Source organism: Rhagoletis zephyria, unplaced genomic scaffold (assembly GCF_001687245.7).
Source record: "Rhagoletis zephyria isolate East Lansing unplaced genomic scaffold, Rhagoletis_zephyria_1.1 Rzeph_scaffold_01538, whole genome shotgun sequence".
Lineage (NCBI taxonomy): Eukaryota > Metazoa > Arthropoda > Insecta > Diptera > Tephritidae > Rhagoletis > Rhagoletis zephyria.
Window position 1 is genome coordinate 18,717 of NW_016158622.1, and position 19,640 is coordinate 38,356.

The following is a 19,640-nucleotide window of genomic DNA, read 5'->3' on the forward strand; positions in this document are numbered from 1 at the left end:
TCGGAGAGATAGCCGTTTACTTTCGAACACAGGTCATCAATTCCATTCCCAGTCGCCATGATCGAGCAATCGTCGGCATAGGAGACAATCGAGACTCCCTCTGGTGGTTGAGGGAGCTTTGAAATATAAAAGTTAAACAGTAGCGGGGAAAGGACACCACCCTGAGGAACCCCCTGTTTTATTTTTCGCTGCTTACTCGTTTTGTCTCTAAACATTACCGACGAATGTCGACCACTCAGATAATTTGCCGACCACCGTTTGAGCCTCTGTGGGAGAGAGGAGGCCTCTATATCTTCTAGTAGCGTGGAATGGCAGACGGTGTCAAACGCCTTTGACAAGTCCAACGCTACTAGAATCGTTCTCTCACAGGGACGGTTACGGTTAAGGCCACGAGTTATCTGAGTGTTTATGGCGTTAAGTGCTGTTGTTGTACTGTGCACTTTACGGAAACCATGCTGATGCTTCGCTGGGGTCAGGTGGTTTGTGAAGTACGGGAGTAGCAAGGCCTCGAGTGTCTTCGCTACCGGGGAAAGGAGTGTAATCGGACGATACGAATCTCCTTTGTTGGCAGGTTTCCCCGGTTTGAGCAGTGGGACCACTCTCCCCACCTTCCAGATGTCTGGGATGATGAGAGTGGCCATTGACAAGTTGAGGACCTCCGTTAGGTACGCTACCCCCGCAGGACCCAAATTTTTCAGCATCAGCATGCATATTCCGTCGGGACCCATGGCTTTGGAGGCTTTCGCCTTCCCGATGGCCACCTGAACTTCACCGCAAGTGAAAGCAAGGGGGGCACAAGTTGTTGGCAGTTTGTGCAGCCTTCTGGTCACTCGACGCTTGGCTTTGTCCACCGGAGGATGCAGTATGAACTGCCGGCTAAAATAGCTCGCGCATCGCTCCGGGTCCGACGAAGCATGGTCGCCGAAGGAAATTTCGACTCTGTCGTCGTGCTTCGTCGGATTAGACAATGACCTCACGGTTGACCAAAGCTTGCTCACACCAGAGGTGAAATTACAGGTCTTCAGATGCTCCTCCCACTTCTTCCGCTTATGTACGTTTACAAGTTGCCGAATCTCCGCGTTGAGATCCCTGATACGGGGATCTCCGGGATCGGCCTGACGAAGGCTATCACGCTCATCGGCTAGAACAGCCGCTTCGGCAGGGAAGTTTGGACGTGGGTCCGATATACATCCTGCCGGTATGAAGCGAGCTGCAGCAGCAGTGATAGCCCTGCGGAACTTACGTTCACCGAGGTGGACGTCGGTTGGTGTGGGGAGCGCTGCGAAGGTGTTTTCGGTAAACTCCGCGTAACCTTTCCAATCAGCTTTAGAAAAGTTGATATAGGTCCGGTGTTTGGCGGAGGCAAAGTCGGTTGGTTTATCTATCGAGATGACTATGGGTAGGTGGTCTGATGCTAAAGTCAGCATAGGTCGCCATGTTATGCTGTTTATCAGACCAGCGCTGACTATGGTGATGTCTGGCGAGCTACTGCAGTTACCCATAATCCTGGTGGGTGCGTCGTCGTTCATTGTGCAGAATGTCGAATCGTCTATCTGCTCAGCCAAGTCTGTTCCCCTACGATCGTTTGACAGGCTTGAGTGCCAAAGATCGTGGTGCGCATTAAAGTCACCTACTACCATACGGTTTTCACCTCTGAGGAGCGCACCTATATCAGGGTGATATCCTGCAGGGCAGCAGGTGGCAGGGGGTATGTATATGTTAAATATTTCGAGCTCAACATCGCCTGACCGGATAGCGGTGCCCTGACATTCTAGGGTGGTATCCCTGCGGTCGATGTCTGCTTCGATTAGACGATACTGCACGGTGTGGTGCGTGATGAACGCTAAGCCACCACCATTATCTCGCTCGCGATCTCGACGGTGCACGTTGTACCCGGCGAAATTCAACAAAGTTGAATTGCTGTGCAACTTCGTCTCTTGGACCGCAGCTGTCAATATACCATGCCGACACATGAAGACGGTTATCTCCTCAATCTTGCTCTGTAGCCCGTTGCAGTTAAATTGAAGGAGCTTCATGTGGTTCGGGAGACGTGTCGTAATGTGGGGTGTAAGTGATGTGTGTGTATTTTCAACCTCTTGAAGCTTGCTATTTATCATACTAAAATTGCATAACCTAAAAAAAGTTTTGATGAAAATTTGTTGAATTTTCCGAAATTTTGTATAAACTTTGAAGCTTTAATTGATATGGCTTTAGTGATGCAGACTGCAATCTGGTAGTATGTTTTGGTAAAAATACAACCTCTGTCGCATCCAACCAGTTCGAATGCTTGCTTTTCACATTTCTTTTACCCTAAGTGCCTCTTTCCAAAACCGTCGAAGCCTTTTACATATTTATGTGGCGCGCGAATCGATATCACTAGTATTTACATTTTCTAAATCTTCCACTTCTGTACCACTCAGGAGGTATCAGAACTCAAACACTTCATTCTTTAAAAAGGAACAGATAGATGTATGAATTACCTGTTAGTTAAAAAAAAAAGTGATTAACATTTTTAGTGAAAATGAATTCCTCATTTTAACTATCACTGAATAGTGCAATTCAGTGGTAGTGCAAAAATGCTCAACGCAGAATACACGTTATCAATATTAGTTAATTAATTAATTCATCTTTCATATTGTATTGTCATCAGGTTCTGAGCTTAGTTTGCAGTTGCTAGTCTCTACCTCATCGGGAGGGTGGTTAAAATGGATTTCAAGATTTGATTACACAGGTGAAAGTAAATAAAAGCTTGTAAAAAAATATATTTAGCTACAGGTTCGGCATGTAGCGGGCGTGTATCAAATAACCGTGCAAAAATGTTCAGCTAAAATATATATTATTGTAATCTACAGGAAATGGGCTTAATTAAAAAACAAATTAAGTGTGGCACTGAGTGACAGGTGTTTAAAAGTTCATCATTGGAACGTGAAAAAATTAACGGTACTCCAAAATTTTGTATATGACAATTGAAGTCGGTTATGTTTTTTGCAGACATTTGATTGGTAATCTTAGGTTAAACCAGCCAGCTGGAGCGTTTGAACTAAGTTTAAACCATAGCCGTGCATTAAAAAACTGGCCCTTAGAATGGCGTTATTTATTTGTTCAGTGATTTATTTTTAGTGTTAATTGTAATCCTTGTTATTGTTTATAATATTGTTATTTCTATGCATGAATGACATGTGCAGTAAATATAAATAATGATATTTATACCTTTCATGAGCATGAAATGGTATTATAACTTTGGTCCGATGTTTGTAAGTACCAGAATAAGAAGAGACAGAACCATTAAAATGCTTACTTAAATGATCAGAATGTCGAGCTGAGTCGATTTACCCATACATCTTCAACCAGCGTTGCCGAAAGCTTTTGCTGAAACATCGTCATTTTACCCTGAAAAATGGTAATTTCGGCCAAAAAAAACGGAAAATTTTTGGTTACTTTACTTTTTTAACAAAATAAAAAATATAAAAAAATTACATAAATTACATACAATAAATATGACAACACATTTCAAAACCAAAGGGAACCCATATTGCATATGGGTTAATAAAAGTGGATTTGTAATTGTTAACGACAATTTTAAATTACACTTTAAAACCCAACTGCTTTTAAATTGATCACTTCACTGGCTTGAAAGTGTAAGATTAGCATTTATTAACGGATAGATAATCTTGACTGAACAAATTCCCTCTGCTATTTTACAACGCTTTTATCAACTTGTAATGTTGTGTGTCCAGACAAGATTTTCAGCTATAATTACAGATTGTAATCAAAGTTCCTGTAAAAAAGTCTAGACATCAACCTCGACGGTAGGCCTTGCCGAAAGTAGTTAAATATTGCACCTAAAAATATGCACTATATACGCTACAGCGAAGATGGACGACAAGCCATTTTTTTAATGAAATTAATTGCAAACATTTTGCTTGCATATGCACAAAATAAACCACACAAATATTTTCGCAAATACCAACTTTTACAAATAGGAATCGAATAAGAATGTTATTTGTACTAATTTGTATTTGCGAAAATATTTTTGTGGTGTATTTTTCGCAATAGTCTTCTGTTCTCTTTTCGTTGCAAGCTAAATTATTTTAATATCTGTTGCAAAATTGTATACAGACAAGACTAAAAAGAAAAAAATAAATTAAATAAAAAAAAACTTTTTAATATATCAAGCTTTAATAAATGGACTAAACAATAGAAAAATGGCAAAAGCCATTATAAACAATTTATGGGATTGAAAATGAAAAGAGAGGGGCGCACTTAATAGACTTGAATTGATATGAAAAGTACTATATGTATGTATGTATGTGGGTATATGAATACAGACCGCTTAAAATCGATATCAAATTTGTACTATCGCTGTAGAAATTTTAGGTCTAGGTTATGTAGTTTGACTATTGGCAATTAAATCGAATGCTTTATATTGCATGCGCTCTACGTTTATCGTTTTCAATCCCATTCTGCTAAAATTTTAAAATAAAAAGTTATCAAAACAAATTCTATGGGACTGAGAAATATTATTTGTAAAAGCGTGGTATATTAAAAAGTTTTTTTATTCAATTTATTTCTGTCTCTTTCAAATCAGTGTCAACAGTGCAGATTAACAAGTTGGTTACAATTCTAGAAACAATTTAATATAACTAACAGCACGGTTGTAGAACAAAACTAGATAGATCCATGGTTGTACTTTGGATTAAGTTTTACTTTAAAAAACTTTTTACGTACATACTTACATACATATGTTATTAGGTGGAAAAACTAAAATAAAAATCCGTCATTACGGGGGGCAAAATTGTCAAAACGTCACTGAGCTAAAAAAACGTCAAAATGACGGCGAAGTCGTCAATTCGGCAACGCTGTCTTCAACGCGCATGCATACGAGTATCTACACATAGGGTTACCACTAAAAATCTTTCTTTCCTACCAAGAGGGGGTTCAAAAACCTATCAAAATGCCTCCTTTCCCACCATTTAAGAAAACGGCGTTTGACGGCAGTAAACAAAAGGATCACAATAATGGCTAGCATATACATAGCACACAAAAAAGTTGGTGTGTGCTTTAAACCAGACCTACGTACCGACATGTAATTCGACCCTCTCAACCCGAATCTGAGGTCCGTTTGACTTGTACGCCCTCAAAGTTTCGAATAAATTGCGAAAAACCGAAAAAATGGTAAAAAATTCGCATAGTTTATAGTTTTAATAAAGCGTTCGGAGTAAATGACGTGAAAAATCGCACGGTTAGGCTAGCCAAATGTCCGGGTCCAGGAGCCGCGGGCTGGAGGAAAAATCTACGCGCTGCGGGTTTGCCATAAATTGAATGGTCGCCGCGAATAAGGTTGTAAACGACAAGATTACAATTTTGCAGAAGTAAAAAGAAAATTTGTTTAATGACGCACATATATAAGCACATTTTATTTGGTTTTCTACTTTTTCGGTACCGGAGTATTAAAGTAACTTGCCCTTAAAGTATAAAATATTTATGTTCAATGTACATTGTACATTTATATCTTTAAAGTTAAAGAATATAGTTCTAAGAAAATAGTCGCTTACAACGTTATTCGCGGCAACCATTAAATTTCTTCGAGTTGCGGTTAAAACTTTGAGATCCTCCGATTTACTACAACCAATAAGTTTACTTTTTAATTTTCGTGTATATTAAAAAATAACATATTCTGTAAACACGTACATTTGTTATGTAGTATGTTGAATCTATTATCGATTCGCCACTGCATTTCAAAGAAAAATATCTGATTTATAAACCTGCGTTTACGTCCGTCAGTTCAATCCCTTGATATCCCTTTAGATAGCCAGTGGATACAACTTTTTGTTGCGTATACGGAGTTCGGAGAATCACCGAAGGTAATTGGTGAAATGGCCAGTAAGCAACGAGTTTTTTAAGGTATTTGGCAAAGTTGGACCCATCCAAGAAACATAATGAGGGTAAAACTGATATTGTCCTAATTTGGCAAGCCTACTCACAGTGCTAACAAAGTGAATCACTACAACAAACCAGAGATGTTTTCTGTTTTATAAGCAAAGAAATCTACCAAAATTTTAAGCGTCCTACCATCCTACCAACGAGAAAGAAACCTACCAAATTTGGTAGGAAAAGCTCAAAACGGCAACCTTGGTCTCAAGTAAATTGCAGACTTTCGCGAACTAGATATTTATTTCGCCATATCTAACTATGCTACTTGGTCACTATAACCAAATCTTGGTAATTATAACTAAACCTTCTTCTGGGTTTGTAGGACAAAAGGCACATCAATTTATTTTTAGCTTTTAGTTCACGTTTATGTTTCTAAAAAAAAATACTTGCAATTTATTTATGTACCCATGTATTTATTTTTTTTCTTCGTAGCAATGGTGTGATGGTATAATGCGAATGGCATACAGTTTAGCCCGGCTTAATGGGTCCGCCAATACATTTCTTCAAAAGGCACATACCAAACTTTGTCTGCAAGTTGACAAAAGTGGCAAAATACCTGTGAGGAAGTGAGTGAATATTTCTTTTAATTTTTGGTTAAAGATTAAATCTTTGGGTTTTCGTTTAGTCCTGGTTAATCGTTAAATATTTACCTTAATTTTTATCTTAACGTTTGTACTTACACACATCTATATACTAAAAGTATCTTACCTTTGTACATCTTTCGGTTACAGCATCATCAAAATTTTCGCACAAAACAAAGAGGATCGGAAGCGTGTTGAGAAAGCGTTAGATATGAGCGGGTTGCCTTCGGGGAAAATCGAAACGTTATCCCTGCCGAAGTTCCACTTTGAGGATTTTTTTAATTTGTACAAGAATCTTACCCAACGGAGTGAAGTGGAGAAAATATTTGATGGAATGTAAGTACTTTACAGCAGATTGGCGCTATGCGTAGAACTGCCAAATATGTCTGCCGCAAAACCGGAATGATTTGGTAAAAGTGTATTAAATAACGCACAGCCTAACGTGATTAAATAAACGGAAATTTGAATTCCATGCATCGAAATCTTTAAAATCATCGAGAACAAATATCTTCTTCCCCCTGAAATCGAATGTCGGGGCTCAGAGTTTGCCACAAAAATTCAGAGTTTGGGAAAGATTTTCAGTTTTTATACATTTGTTTAAAAATTGTGTGACTGTCTATACTACGTTGTTTGTTTTCGATATTGCTGTAATTTATAAAAAATGTGCACGATCTGTTTGTTTTATGTGACGCGAATTATGTTCTTGATTGTGTTTAGGCATGAGTAACACTGCACTGCGCGACGCAGCTGCCCTAAAACCGTAGCCGGAGTTGCCGCGTCAACACCAATATATGAAAAGCCCTAGCGCCATTAAAACGAAGAAACACATGAGACACACACACAATTCGGCTGAATTCTTTGAAAAATTACGTACTTTGTTTTTGCTTTGAGTGTGGAGAACCAGTTTTGCTGTTTTAGCCCTTTGGTGGCTAGATTTCGCCACCACATACTTTTTTTGGACGCATAAATTTAAAATTGCCCCTATCTCTTTTTTAGCCCTTTGGAAAATTTATTCATACTTGACATGAACAAGTTGTATATGCTTACTTTGATCTCATTTTTTTTCATTTGTGTATGAGATGAATTTTGAAACTAAGAAAGACTCTGATATACATATATATATGTATTTGTGGATATGTATTGTATGTTCCTTACGTTTTTATACAAACTAAAATAATGTGCTAGGGCCATTAACTTATGGGTAAGGCTTCCTCAAGTGGGCGCCGAATTTACCAACATTAATATTATTCAATGATATTCAGGCAGCCCCGAGTTTTGTAGTCGAACAGTACACTGTGTAATTTTTGTTGCAAAATTCCAAACAGTTTTTTTTTAATGAACAATTGAAAATTTGTGCAGTGTTTTGGAAATTCTTATTTTTCTTTGAAGTGTCCGACTGAAAAATTTTTTGGGTACAGATTTAAGTAACATTAAACCATGCATGAATGAATTTTTATTTGCCAGCGTGCGGGCCCGACTCGCGTGGCTGGATCGCGCACAATCCGTGTTGACTTCTTGCGCAAGAAAGAAATGCACGTTTCAATCGTTCCACTTTTATTTCTCATGCTTGAATTTCGCATGCCCGCGGTAGTCGGGTGCGCACGCTGGCAGATAAAAATTCATTCCGACCAAACTAAGTATATCGAAATGCACGCATTTTTTCATAGATAAATGCAGAAATGTTTATTACATAAGTAGTTGTTAAAAATTTTGGTCCACGAGGCGCAGAAATTGCTTAAAAATTCAATTTTTCATAAAAAATTGATTGAAAAGCAAAAAAAAATATCTTTGTTACGCAAATAATTTCATTGTATAGTTTAATCTTTCTTAAATCTGCACCCAAAAAATGTTTTCAGTCGGACACTTACTTTAAAAAAAAAAGAGTTTCCAAAACACTGCAAAAATTTTCAATTGTTGATTAAAAAAAACTATTTGGAATTACACAATGTACTGTTCGACTACAAAACTCGGCGCTGCCTGAATATTATTGAAAAATTTTAATGTTGGTAAATTCGGTGCCCACTTGAGGAAGCCTTATCCTTATCTATTAACGATTTAACTATAGGTACTTTAAAATAGATAAGTTTACAAACCCAAATATGCTTAATGTGATAAAGGGCCCATGGATGATACTAGCATGCTGGCGACATCAACTGTTGGTGCCAGCCGATTGACCGTGTGTGTTCTTGTGGTGTGATTGTACCGGCTGCTGGTGCGACATCAAAAACGATTTGAAAATTGAATGGTTGTACCAGCCTACTAGTATCGTGAATGGCGAAGTTAGCTCATTTTTTCAGTTTTTTACCGGAAATTTCTTGCTCTATATGAGTCAAAGCCATGTTTGTGGAAAAATTATGAAATTTCAGCTGTAATCATTTCCGGTTTTTTTTTTACCTCATTTGCAAACACAGTAAAAAATTTAGTTTAATTTTAATACCGTTTTGGTGTTTATATATAACAATGACAGAAAGTATTAGATTAAAACCATACTGGTTTCAGCAAAGAGAGAGAGAAAAGATTGAGAGAGTATGTATTCTTGCTATTAAATTAATAATATATTTGGAATTAATTCAAATAAGATTTTGTTCTTAGAAACAAGCCATGGGTCTAAATTCTATAGTTTTTGGGGGTTTAAAATAAAACTGAAAAGGTTTTGGATCTATTTGGAAATTGGAATAGATTTGATACTTTCTGGAATTAAATCAAAGCCAAAATTGGACTAGATTTAGTACATCGTTCGTATTAAAAGTAACTTAAATAGTTTTGGATCTATCTGATAATTCGAATAGATTTAATAGTTTATGGAATTAAATCTAAACCAAAGTTGAATTAGATTTAGTATATTGTTGGTATTGAAAGCAAACCCTTGAAGGTTTTTTTCAATGCGTACAGTGCTCAACAAATTTACAACCCTGTTAATAAAACATACCACATTTCACGTAAAATTAAGGAGAAATTCAACCGAAATTCTTACAAGATTGGATGTTTTTTAAAATGAGGATTGCCTGTTGGAACATTGTGGAAAACTACGTGCTGAAAATAAAAATCAAAATAAACTTTTTGTTAAGAAATACATTTTATTTGAAATAACATAAAATTATATTAGAGAAACAATAGCTTAATTTAATAATAGATTTAAATGTATGAAATACTTTTTTACATGTTTTAGAGGAAACACACCTTAACTTTAAACCATTTTTTAAATGAAATACAAAATTTGTTACGGTTTCAAATTCCCTGCCACATAAAAAGCAAAATTTTGCCATTTTTTATTAATATGAAACTTACTTCATTAATTCCTTAAACTTATTCTCTAATAAGTTTAGTACTTGGCTTCTTATTATCGTTGATTTTGTAAATAAATTTGGCAAACAACCCCAAGAAGTTCGCCAAAGTTACATAAAATTTTATATTAAATACATAAAATGCTTTAAAATACAGGTCGAGTACTTGGCTGAATTTATAATTTTTGGGAACATTTACCTTCTTGCCATCAATGGTTATAAAATATTGACAAATTGTGGCTCTGTCTTGTCCAACTGCAACGATGGTGGGCTGACTAGTCGCAGCTGCATATTCTGCGATAGGGGTGTTGAGCTACAAAGAAAAAATTTTGTTAAGTATTTGTGTTGATTGAGAACGATAATTTTATAGTAAATTATGCTACGTTCAAATTGACGACTTAAACATGTTAAATGAGCTAGAACCAGTTAAATGAACAAATGTGTTCGTAAACAAGTTAAATCGCATGCAATTGTTGTTGGAAACTGAACCAGTTAAATCGTTTAACTCGTTTGAAAACCAGTTCAGCGCAGAGTTGTATCAGAAAGCTTTCTGCTTCAGCCAATCAGAAAAAGCCAAGAGCTTTCATTTGACACGCCAATGTTCAAAAAATGTTTATTCTCAAAAATATTAAAAATTAAAAACTATCAAAAAATATCAAATTTTATGCATGTCTGCCCGCCAAAAAAGAGGCCAAGGCGGTACTTAGTTATTGTCCATCAGGTCTCATCGTAGGCAGAGATAAATGGTGCGTACGAACTAAACATTTTGAAGTCTCTAAGTAAACCATATGCGTTAATATCATGAAGCAGACATACGCACAAATCAAATTTAAACACAAAAAATTGATTTTGAATATTTTTTTTTTAATTTTTATTTGAAATTAAAGAACCGTCAAAGTTAACTCCATATATTCAATGTGGACGATTGTGTGTTACAAAAAGCTCTTTTTCATTTAACAAGTTAAATGGGGCCAATTTGAACGTAATATTACGTTTTCAAAGGAAAGAAAACTATCGACAGATTTTTGAAAGTTTACTTTCTTTTGGACGCGTCCACTGGTAATAGATGGCAGCAGCTTTAAAATCATCAAATAAGGCCCAATCAGTTCAGTTTCCCAGAATTGCATCAATTAAAATTTTCTCCGCACAGCTTTCATATTTTTCCCAGTTTTCTAAAAGTCTGTTCGAAATCGCCTCTACATACCAACGATTAAAATCAAAATCAATCTACAAAAAAATTTTCTTTTCTTTTTTTGTATATACGTAGTATTATTGTGTATACATTACCAATGACGAATCATGTCTTGCTTTTAACGTTTTCCTTAATTTCTGTTGCACCAGTTGCAGTTCGTCTGCAACAATGAAGTTTTGAAAAAAGTGGAGATCTGCAGAAATTATTGATTCAGCTAGTGCAATTTTTTCCCCACGCTTCGGTTGATTTCCACAATGGTGGCGTAAAAACTTAGTAGACTCGCGCACTAACGAGCGGCGGGAATTATCACTTAAAGTGCTGTTTTTTTGGTATTCCTCAAGAAAGCAAGAGAAATCTCCACTTTTTATGTAAGTTAAACTAACCGAAGTTAAGTTTATTAAAAAAAATTATTTTTTACGGCAGCAAGCCGTGTTGTTTATTCAAACTCAAATTAGGACCGATTACAATTTTTGTTTTCACTTAAGTCTATACCTCAAGAATCTTCATTGTCACATTGAATTAACAGGTGCGATGCCTTGGCCTTGGTTGAGGGTGTCGGGTGTCCAGACTTGTAGTCAGCAATTTCGCGGATGCGCGTGCAAGAATTGGAATGCAGGTGCACTGCATTAGCGTGAGAAAGAATTTTTGGAGTTTTGAATTCTAGCTACTTTAACTCCTCCCTCCCTAAAAACGCTTGTCCTCGAGCGTCTGAAAAACCTGGAAGGTGTAGGGACCTGGATGGTGGCTTTTTGAAGCTGGCTATCATGAGCACCGGATTCAGCTGGTTTTTCAACTTTGCTTGCTGATTTAGTTTTTTATATTTGCAGTGACTGGATTTCTACGGTCTTATTTATATGTAGCTCGCTAAGTGCCTCTAGTGAAAGGAGCTTTGTTATGCTTTCTTCTATTGGCGTTGGCTGAGCAATTGCTGGCATCACTTTTACTGTGGGTGATTCAAAATTTTTGTATGTTCGCTCATTGATAGCTATGGATGCGTCTTTGAAATTTATTATGTAAGTGCCGTTCATGGTTCGCACGGTGCCTTCTACTAAAATGTTGCCGTGATAATCGTTGAGGAAAACGATCCCGGGCGCGATGAGCTCGTCTCTTGGAATATGGTGACAGTTTATCATGTGGCATGAAGAGTTGAGGCTTTTCATTAGGTTAGGTATACAGAAGTCGTTTCTTAAGTCTAACAAGTCATCCTGATTACTGATACTAATTTTATTGTATTTTTTACATTGGTTTTTAATTCCTAATATTTCATATTTGTTTCTAGGTACATTGTTAAATTTCAAGTTTATCATGACATTATTTTTTATTACTGATTTTATTATATAATTGTTATAAACTTCCCTTGTTGTTAAGGGTATATTCAGGATGTATAAAATTGTTGTAGAATTACTTAGTACGCTAAGTTCTGCTAATTCTAGAGCCTCTTCTACAGTATTGAAGGGTCATATTTTCTTTATTAAATTCTTTAACAGTTATTTCAATTTCTTTCTTATTTAGAATAATAGTGTTTACAATTCCTAACCTAGCCCATTGTATGACGTATTTTATATTAATAATTTCTTCCTTTATTAATCTTAGCCTGTTTTGCAAATTTAACGCTATTTCATTCGCGATCATATTGTCATTCCTAATTGAATGAGGTATGTCATTAGTTACTTCCGTTAATTTATTAACTTGTTGCTTCAAAGCACTATTTATAAAAACTTGATTAATACTGTTGGTTATTAGCTTGTCTAAATTATTATTGATCATGTTCAAGTCGTCGTGATCGGGGCTTCCTGCNAGGTATGTCATTAGTTACTTCCGTTAATTTATTAACTTGTTGCTTCAAAGCACTATTTATAAAAACTTGATTAATACTGTTGGTTATTAGCTTGTCTAAATTATTATTGATCATGTTCAAGTCGTCGTGATCGGGGCTTCCTGCTGGGTACTTCCAGGCAGTGCCAAGAATATATAGGGATCTTTTTATTCTGGGATGGCGGATAGGTTCAACGATTTCCAACATTTCGATAGTTTGTTGGGCCTCGTGTTGTAAGGTAGGATATATAGGTTTTCCTGTCGGTTGTTGTGTAATTCAATTATAGTTTTAAGTACTTTAAAATACAACCCTGTAAATGAATATGCAACTAGCAAGAACATGAAATAAAACAGTCGTCAATTAGAAGTCAAACATATAACATGGTGTCAGATCAAACGTCAAACAATATGGAGAAACAATTTATTTCAATGGCAGCAAATTTGCCACCATTAAACACAAAAGCCAACAACCTATCGCAAGAGTGGAAATATTGGAGTAACCAATTCAAAGTGTTTCTCCTGCCGCCCAATTTAGAAGAACAGTCGGATAGACGCAAAGTGGCGATTTTACTGCACCACATTGGCGCAGAGGCCAATTTATTTAATTCTTTTAATTTGGATATAGACAGCGTAAAATATAATGATTTGTGGAAAAAGTTTAGCGAGTACTTTGTTCCCAAGACTAATCTTGCAATGGAGCGTCACAATTTTTTTATTAGACGACAAGCGTATAAAACAAAACTTGAGTGCGACTTGTGAATTTGGTAACCTGCGGGAAGACCTCGTTAAAGACATTTTTGTATGCGGATTGTCGCCAAACTTCAAAAATATCAAGGAGCGCCTTTTAAGCGAAGGTGAAATTAAATGGCAAAAAGCATTCGAAATTGCCAGAAGCATTGAAATGGCAAGGGAGAACGCAGCAGCAACGCAAACAACAACAACAACATTTGACGAGATAATAGCAGCGATAAAAAGTCGAGGCAAAGAAGGCAAAAGAACAACGGAGCCTTTCCAACACCAGAAGAAGCAGACATCAGGCGATCGATGCAAAAAATGTGGTCAGATACATCGTGGCAAGTGCCCGGCCGATGGTTCTATATGTCACATATGCAAAAAACCGAATCACTTCGCTAAAATGTGCTTTACAACAAACAACAAACAGACGGAGGAAAGAAGGAAGAAAAAATTCGTAAAAAATATCAACGAGGAACGGACTGGGATTGAAGAAGATGAACTCTACAACGATTTATTTGTGGGCCTGCTTCAGAAAACAAAGCCCGAATCTGATGTCGGCAAAAATGGTTAAAAAACTAGACGTATGTAAGATTAATAATAAGGTATTGAACAATATTGTTACGTTCAGTGCTGAAAAGCTTCCAGTAGTAGGGTGCGCTGATTTGAACGTGCGATTTGACGGTGCTACATATTTTGCAAAATTTTATATTTTAAATATGGATTGTAAAAGTGTTATGGGTTTGGATTTGGCGGTAAAAATTAATTTGGTGCAAATAGTGAAGTCGATAAAATGCAAAGATATTTTAGAAAAATACGTTGGGGTATTCAACGGTCTAGGCCAATTGCAAAATAAATGTAATTTTCAGTTAAAAGAAAGTTGTCAGCCACTCGTAGATCCGCCGCGACGCATACCTTTTGGTTTGTTAGAGCCTTTGAGAAAAGAACTTGATCGTATGAAAAGTTTAAACGTTATTGCTGAGGTGCGAGAACCAACAGAGTGGGTGAACTCCGTAGTTTTGGTCACAAAAGCCAACGGGACTCTAAGGCTTTGCTTAGATCCGCGAAATCTTAACAAAGTTATAATTAGGCCACGATTTTCATTTCCGAACTTAGATGAGTGTAAATCTGAAATGAGCGGATCAAAATTTTTCAGCAGTTTAGACGCGAATTCGGGATTCTGGATGATTTCTTTAGATGAGTAATCATCTAAGCTTTGTACATTCGCAACTCCTTTTGGCCGCTACAAATTTTTACGTTTGCCATTCGGAATAAACTACGCGCCAGAAATTTTCCACGCAGAGGTGATACGTCTTTTTGGTGATATAAAGGGTCTTGTTATATACATGGACGATTTTCTTATTCATGCGCCAAGTATACAACAACATAATATAATTCTATCCAAAGTCTTAAATAGAGCTGAAAAAGTGGGTCTAAGATTTAATAGATCTAAATCGAATATATTCAAAACTGAAATAAAGTTTATAGGACATATTTTTAGTTAGAATGGAGTACCGCCAGATGACAATAAGATTAAATCCGTTAGTGAAATGCCAGTTCCAACAAATGCTCCCGGACTCCAACGCTTTCTCGGGATGGTTAACTATTTAAGCCCTTTTATAGATAACTTATCTGCCAAAAACAAGCATTTAAGAGACCTGTGAAAGAAAGATACAGTGTGGCAATGGCACAAAGTACACGAAGATGAGTTTAACAATTTGAAAAAAGAAATTTCCACTGCTCCTGTATTAACGTATTATCATCCGAAAAAACAATTAGTTTTGTCTGTTGATGCATCAAAATTCGCTATGGGCGCAGTTATTATGTATGATAGAAATCCAATAGCTTATGCTTCAGTCTCCTTAACGGATTGCCAGACAAATTATGCCAAATAGAAAAAGAACTTTTTGCTATACTCTTTGGATGCACACGATTCCACCAATATATTTACGGCAATAGTGTTATAGTCGAAACCGACCATAAACCATTGGTGTCTCTCTTTAATAAACCATTGCACAAAATTCCTCTTCGTCTCCAAAGGTTCATGTTGAGGCTGTTGGCATATAACCTAACAGTTATTTACAAACCGGACAAGGAGATGCACATTGCAGACGCTCTGTCAAGAGCACCTTTGAATGATAAACCTTTGACATTGGAAAAGATGCTGACTTACATTGTCATTTTGTTATGTCTCATATTGCTCTTCCAAAAAGTGAAATCGATGAGATTAGAGAAGAAACATTAAAGGACAGTGTTTTTCAAAAAATTTTAAACTTTTTGAAAGTAGGATGGCCCAAAGACAAAAAGTCATGTGATATTAACATCACGCCATATTTTAGTCTTAGAGATGAGATAAATTTGATAGACGGTTTATTGTTAAAAAATAACAGAATTCTAATACCGAGTTCTTTAAGGTCTAAAATACTAAAACGCTTACATGAAGGTCATCTTGGCATTCAAAACTGTCAAAATCTTGTTAAGGATACAGTTTTCTGGCCAAATATCAACAATGATATATATAATGTCGTTTCAAATTGTGAAAACTGTATCAAATTTAGAAATGCAAATCCAACAGAAAATCTGCTTAGTCATGAAGTGTTTCCAATTCCATGGTATAAAGTAGGAGTTGACTTATTTGAATTTGATAAAAAGCATTTTATTTTAGTAGTTGACTATTATGTCAGTTATGCTTTCCAAAACGTCTCGGTAGGATTGGGTATCAATGACGTGGATGAAATTGAGCGTACCGTCCTTAATTTTGGAGTAGCCGTTATCTATGGTTATCAGGTGGGATGAGGAATAATCGTGGATTTGGATATCTGCATAAACCATGCAGCCGATAAAACTGAAAAATGTCTTTCTTCTTTAGTGACTATGAACACTCAATTATTCACAAATGTTTTCCCTGCAAATATCTTTAAAATCATACGCCTATGGCATATTGATCGATTTTGCCTAATCCTAAACTCCTTTGTCTTATATCTTTCAATTACCTAGTCTATTTTAATTTCTACCTTTCTTACTTGTTTATTTTCCTTAATTATACTAAAAGGTCTATTTATTTATGTTTTTTTTCTTCTTATTGAGCCTTGATATGACTTTTATGCACTGACCTTCCGGATTTGGTTGTAACCACATTTCCTCTGTCTTCGAGCACTACTTCCTTTTTGTATCTGGGGGTGAGTTTATTGCCTATTCGCTTATTGATTTTTACGTAAATGATGTCATTACTTGAAGAAGTTTTTGCCTCTGTCCTCTTTTTGTTATGGAATGTAAGGTCCTCTTCCTGTTTGTCAACTATTTTCCTGATATTGTCGAGTCTGTCCTTTTCGATTAATGTCGGGTCGCTGTAAACGCTTCTGCCGAAAAATATTTCAATGGGTTTCCTTTTGGTAGTCGAATGTATTGAGTAGTTATATTTGCATATGGATTTATTCAGTAATTCTTCAAAACTATTGTGGGTATTCTCTGCTCTTATACAGCGCATTATCTAGGTAAGGGTTGAGTGAAAACGCTATACCTGACCGTTTACTGAGCTGGTGTAAGGAGGGGTTTTAAAAATTTCGATGCCATACTGGTTTTCTAACATAAATACTATGGAAGATGAGTTTAAAGATTTTTCGTTGTCAATAACAATTTTCTCTGGGATTCCGAAGGATGTAAGTAGGTCTTGTAAGGGTACTTTTATGTCTTCCGTTGCTCTTGATTTAATGATTTTCGCTTGCGCGTATTTGGAAAATTTGTTTATGGCAGTGAGGATTACTTTGTTATTAGTGTGGTAAATATCGATGTGAACTATATGTCCAGGATAATTCGGAACTGGGGTTGCCTTTAAAACTGGTTTTGAGGGGTGCCTTTGATATTTGTTTTCATGGTATATCTTACATTGCTTAGCGATTTTCCTAATCTTTGCATTCATTTGAGGAAAGTAAAATATTTCTAGAATTTGGGCTTTATTCTCGGTTGAATTCCTGTGCGCTCTTTTATGCTCTTTAATTATTTCGGATTCCTGCTCGGATTCTTGTACTAGGTCTTTTACTATTTTCCGCGTGTATCGTATTTTATACCTGCTAAAATATATTGGATATATAGTTTGAATTTTACCCAGGATGTAGTCTTCTGTAAAGATTGCATTGGTAACTGAAGGATTTAAATAGCGCTTGAGATGGTTTATTAATATCTCTTCTGTATACTCGGTTTCTTCAATAATATGCCTGTGATAAGTAGGGCAGGGTATTTTAAATTGGTAAGATGAAGTGTCTGCGGTCCTGAGGAATAACTGGTTCTTGAATGCATTACCCGGGGCATCCGTGTAAGGAATTAGGTTTTGAGATGAACTTTCATCACTATGCTGAGTCGCTGTTAAAGAATTAATTTGCCCCTGCTGCGGTGGCCGGGATAGTCAGTCTGCTACCACGTTCGTTCTGCCTGGTTTGTATTTTAGCTCATAGTTATACTCTTCGAGGATCACTTTCCAGCGCTTCATTTTACTGTTTTTATTTTTGTTACTGAGCGCATACGTTAAGGGCTGATGGTCTGTATAAGTTTTAACTTTTTCCGAACCGTAGAGGTAATTTGGCAGAGACTTCAATGCTCATAATATGGCGAGCATTTCTTTCTCCTTAGCTGCGTAATTTTCTTCTGTTTTCGAAAGAGTCCTAGAAATGAAAGTGATTGGTCGGTCTTCTTGAACTGCGCCTATTGCGTAATTAGAAGCATCAGTTGTGAGCTCAAAATCTTTATTCAAATTGGGGTAGGCCAGCATAACATCTCTTGAAATTAAAACGTTTTTAATTTTTTGCAACGCTGCGATTGCTTCTTCGTCAAGTGTTATCTGTTTTTTTGCGGATTGGATTTTGGACACACGTCCTTCCTCCCCTCTTAAAAGGGCTGTCAGGGATTTAGCGAGCTTCGCATAGTCTTTAACAAAGCTGACTTCTTTGAGATTCCGTGGAATTGGAAAATTTTGAATGGTATCGATTTTTGAAGGGTTTGTTTTGATTCCTTCCGCTGTTACTATGAATCCTAGAAATTCTACTTCTTTTTGGAAGAACTTGCATTTATATAGCTGTACTTTCATATTTGCCTTTTCAAGTGTACAGAAAATATTTTTTAGATTGGTTGAATGATCCTGTTCGTTTTGCTGAATATAATTATGTCGTCAATGTAAACGTAACAACACTGGCCTATGTCTTCTTCTTCTTCTTTTTTGGCGCTGTAACCGCCTAAGCGATTTTGGCCGAGTTCAGCAAAGCACGCCAGTCGTTTCTCCTCTGTGCCAACTGACGCCAATTGGAAACGCCAAGTGAAGCCAAGTCCTTCTCCACCTGATCTTTCCATCGCAGTGGGGATGTTGGAGAAGATAATAAGAGCTGCAGAACTGAACCGCTCAGGAACAATTTACTACAAGAGCGTGCAATTGCTGGCTTATGCCGATGACATCGACATCATCGGTAACAAAAACCGCGAAGTCTGTTCTGCCTTTTCCAAGTTGGATAGGGAAGCAAAGCGCATGGGTCTGGTGGTAAACGAGGACAAGACGAAGTATCTCCTGTCATCAAACAAACAGTCAGCACATTCGCGCCTTGGCTCCCACGTCACTGTTGACAGTTACAATTTCGAGAAAGTAGAGAATTTCGTTTACTTGGGAACCAGCATTAACACCGATAATAATGTCAGCATTGAAATCCAACGTAGAATCACTCTTGCCAACAAGTGCTACTTTGGACTGAGTAGGCAATTCAGGAGTAAAGTCCTCTCTCGACGTACGAAAACCACGCTCTATAAGTCACTCATCATGCCCGTGCTGGTATATGGCGCAGAAGCATGGACAATGACAACATCCGATGAGGCGGCTCTTGGGGTGTTTGAGAGAAAGATTTTGCGGAAGATTTACGGTCCTTTACGCGTTGGCGACGGCGAGTACCGCAGACGATGGAACGATGAGCTGTATGAGCTTTACAACGATATAGACATAGTGCAGCGAATTAAAATACAGCGGCTCCGCTGGCTTGGTCATGTCGTTCGAATGGACACCGACGCTCCAGCTCTGAAAGTATTCAACTCGGAACCCGCTGGTGGTAGCAGAGGAAGAGGGAGACC

At 36.9% G+C, this 19,640-nt stretch overlaps 1 protein-coding gene across 1 annotated transcript in view; it reads left to right on the top strand.

Annotated features, from left to right (window-relative positions):
* Positions 1-6,367: 6,367 nt before the first annotated feature.
* LOC108364338 (1-phosphatidylinositol 4,5-bisphosphate phosphodiesterase classes I and II-like) overlaps positions 6,368-19,640 on the top strand; it is an 83,860-nt gene continuing 70,587 nt past the window's right edge. Inside the window, exons 1-2 of the mRNA XM_017617980.1 lie at positions 6,368-6,500; positions 6,666-6,851. Coding sequence (XP_017473469.1) covers positions 6,385-6,500; positions 6,666-6,851 — 302 coding nt within the window. The 5' untranslated portion in view covers positions 6,368-6,384. The remainder of the gene's footprint in view (positions 6,501-6,665; positions 6,852-19,640) is intronic.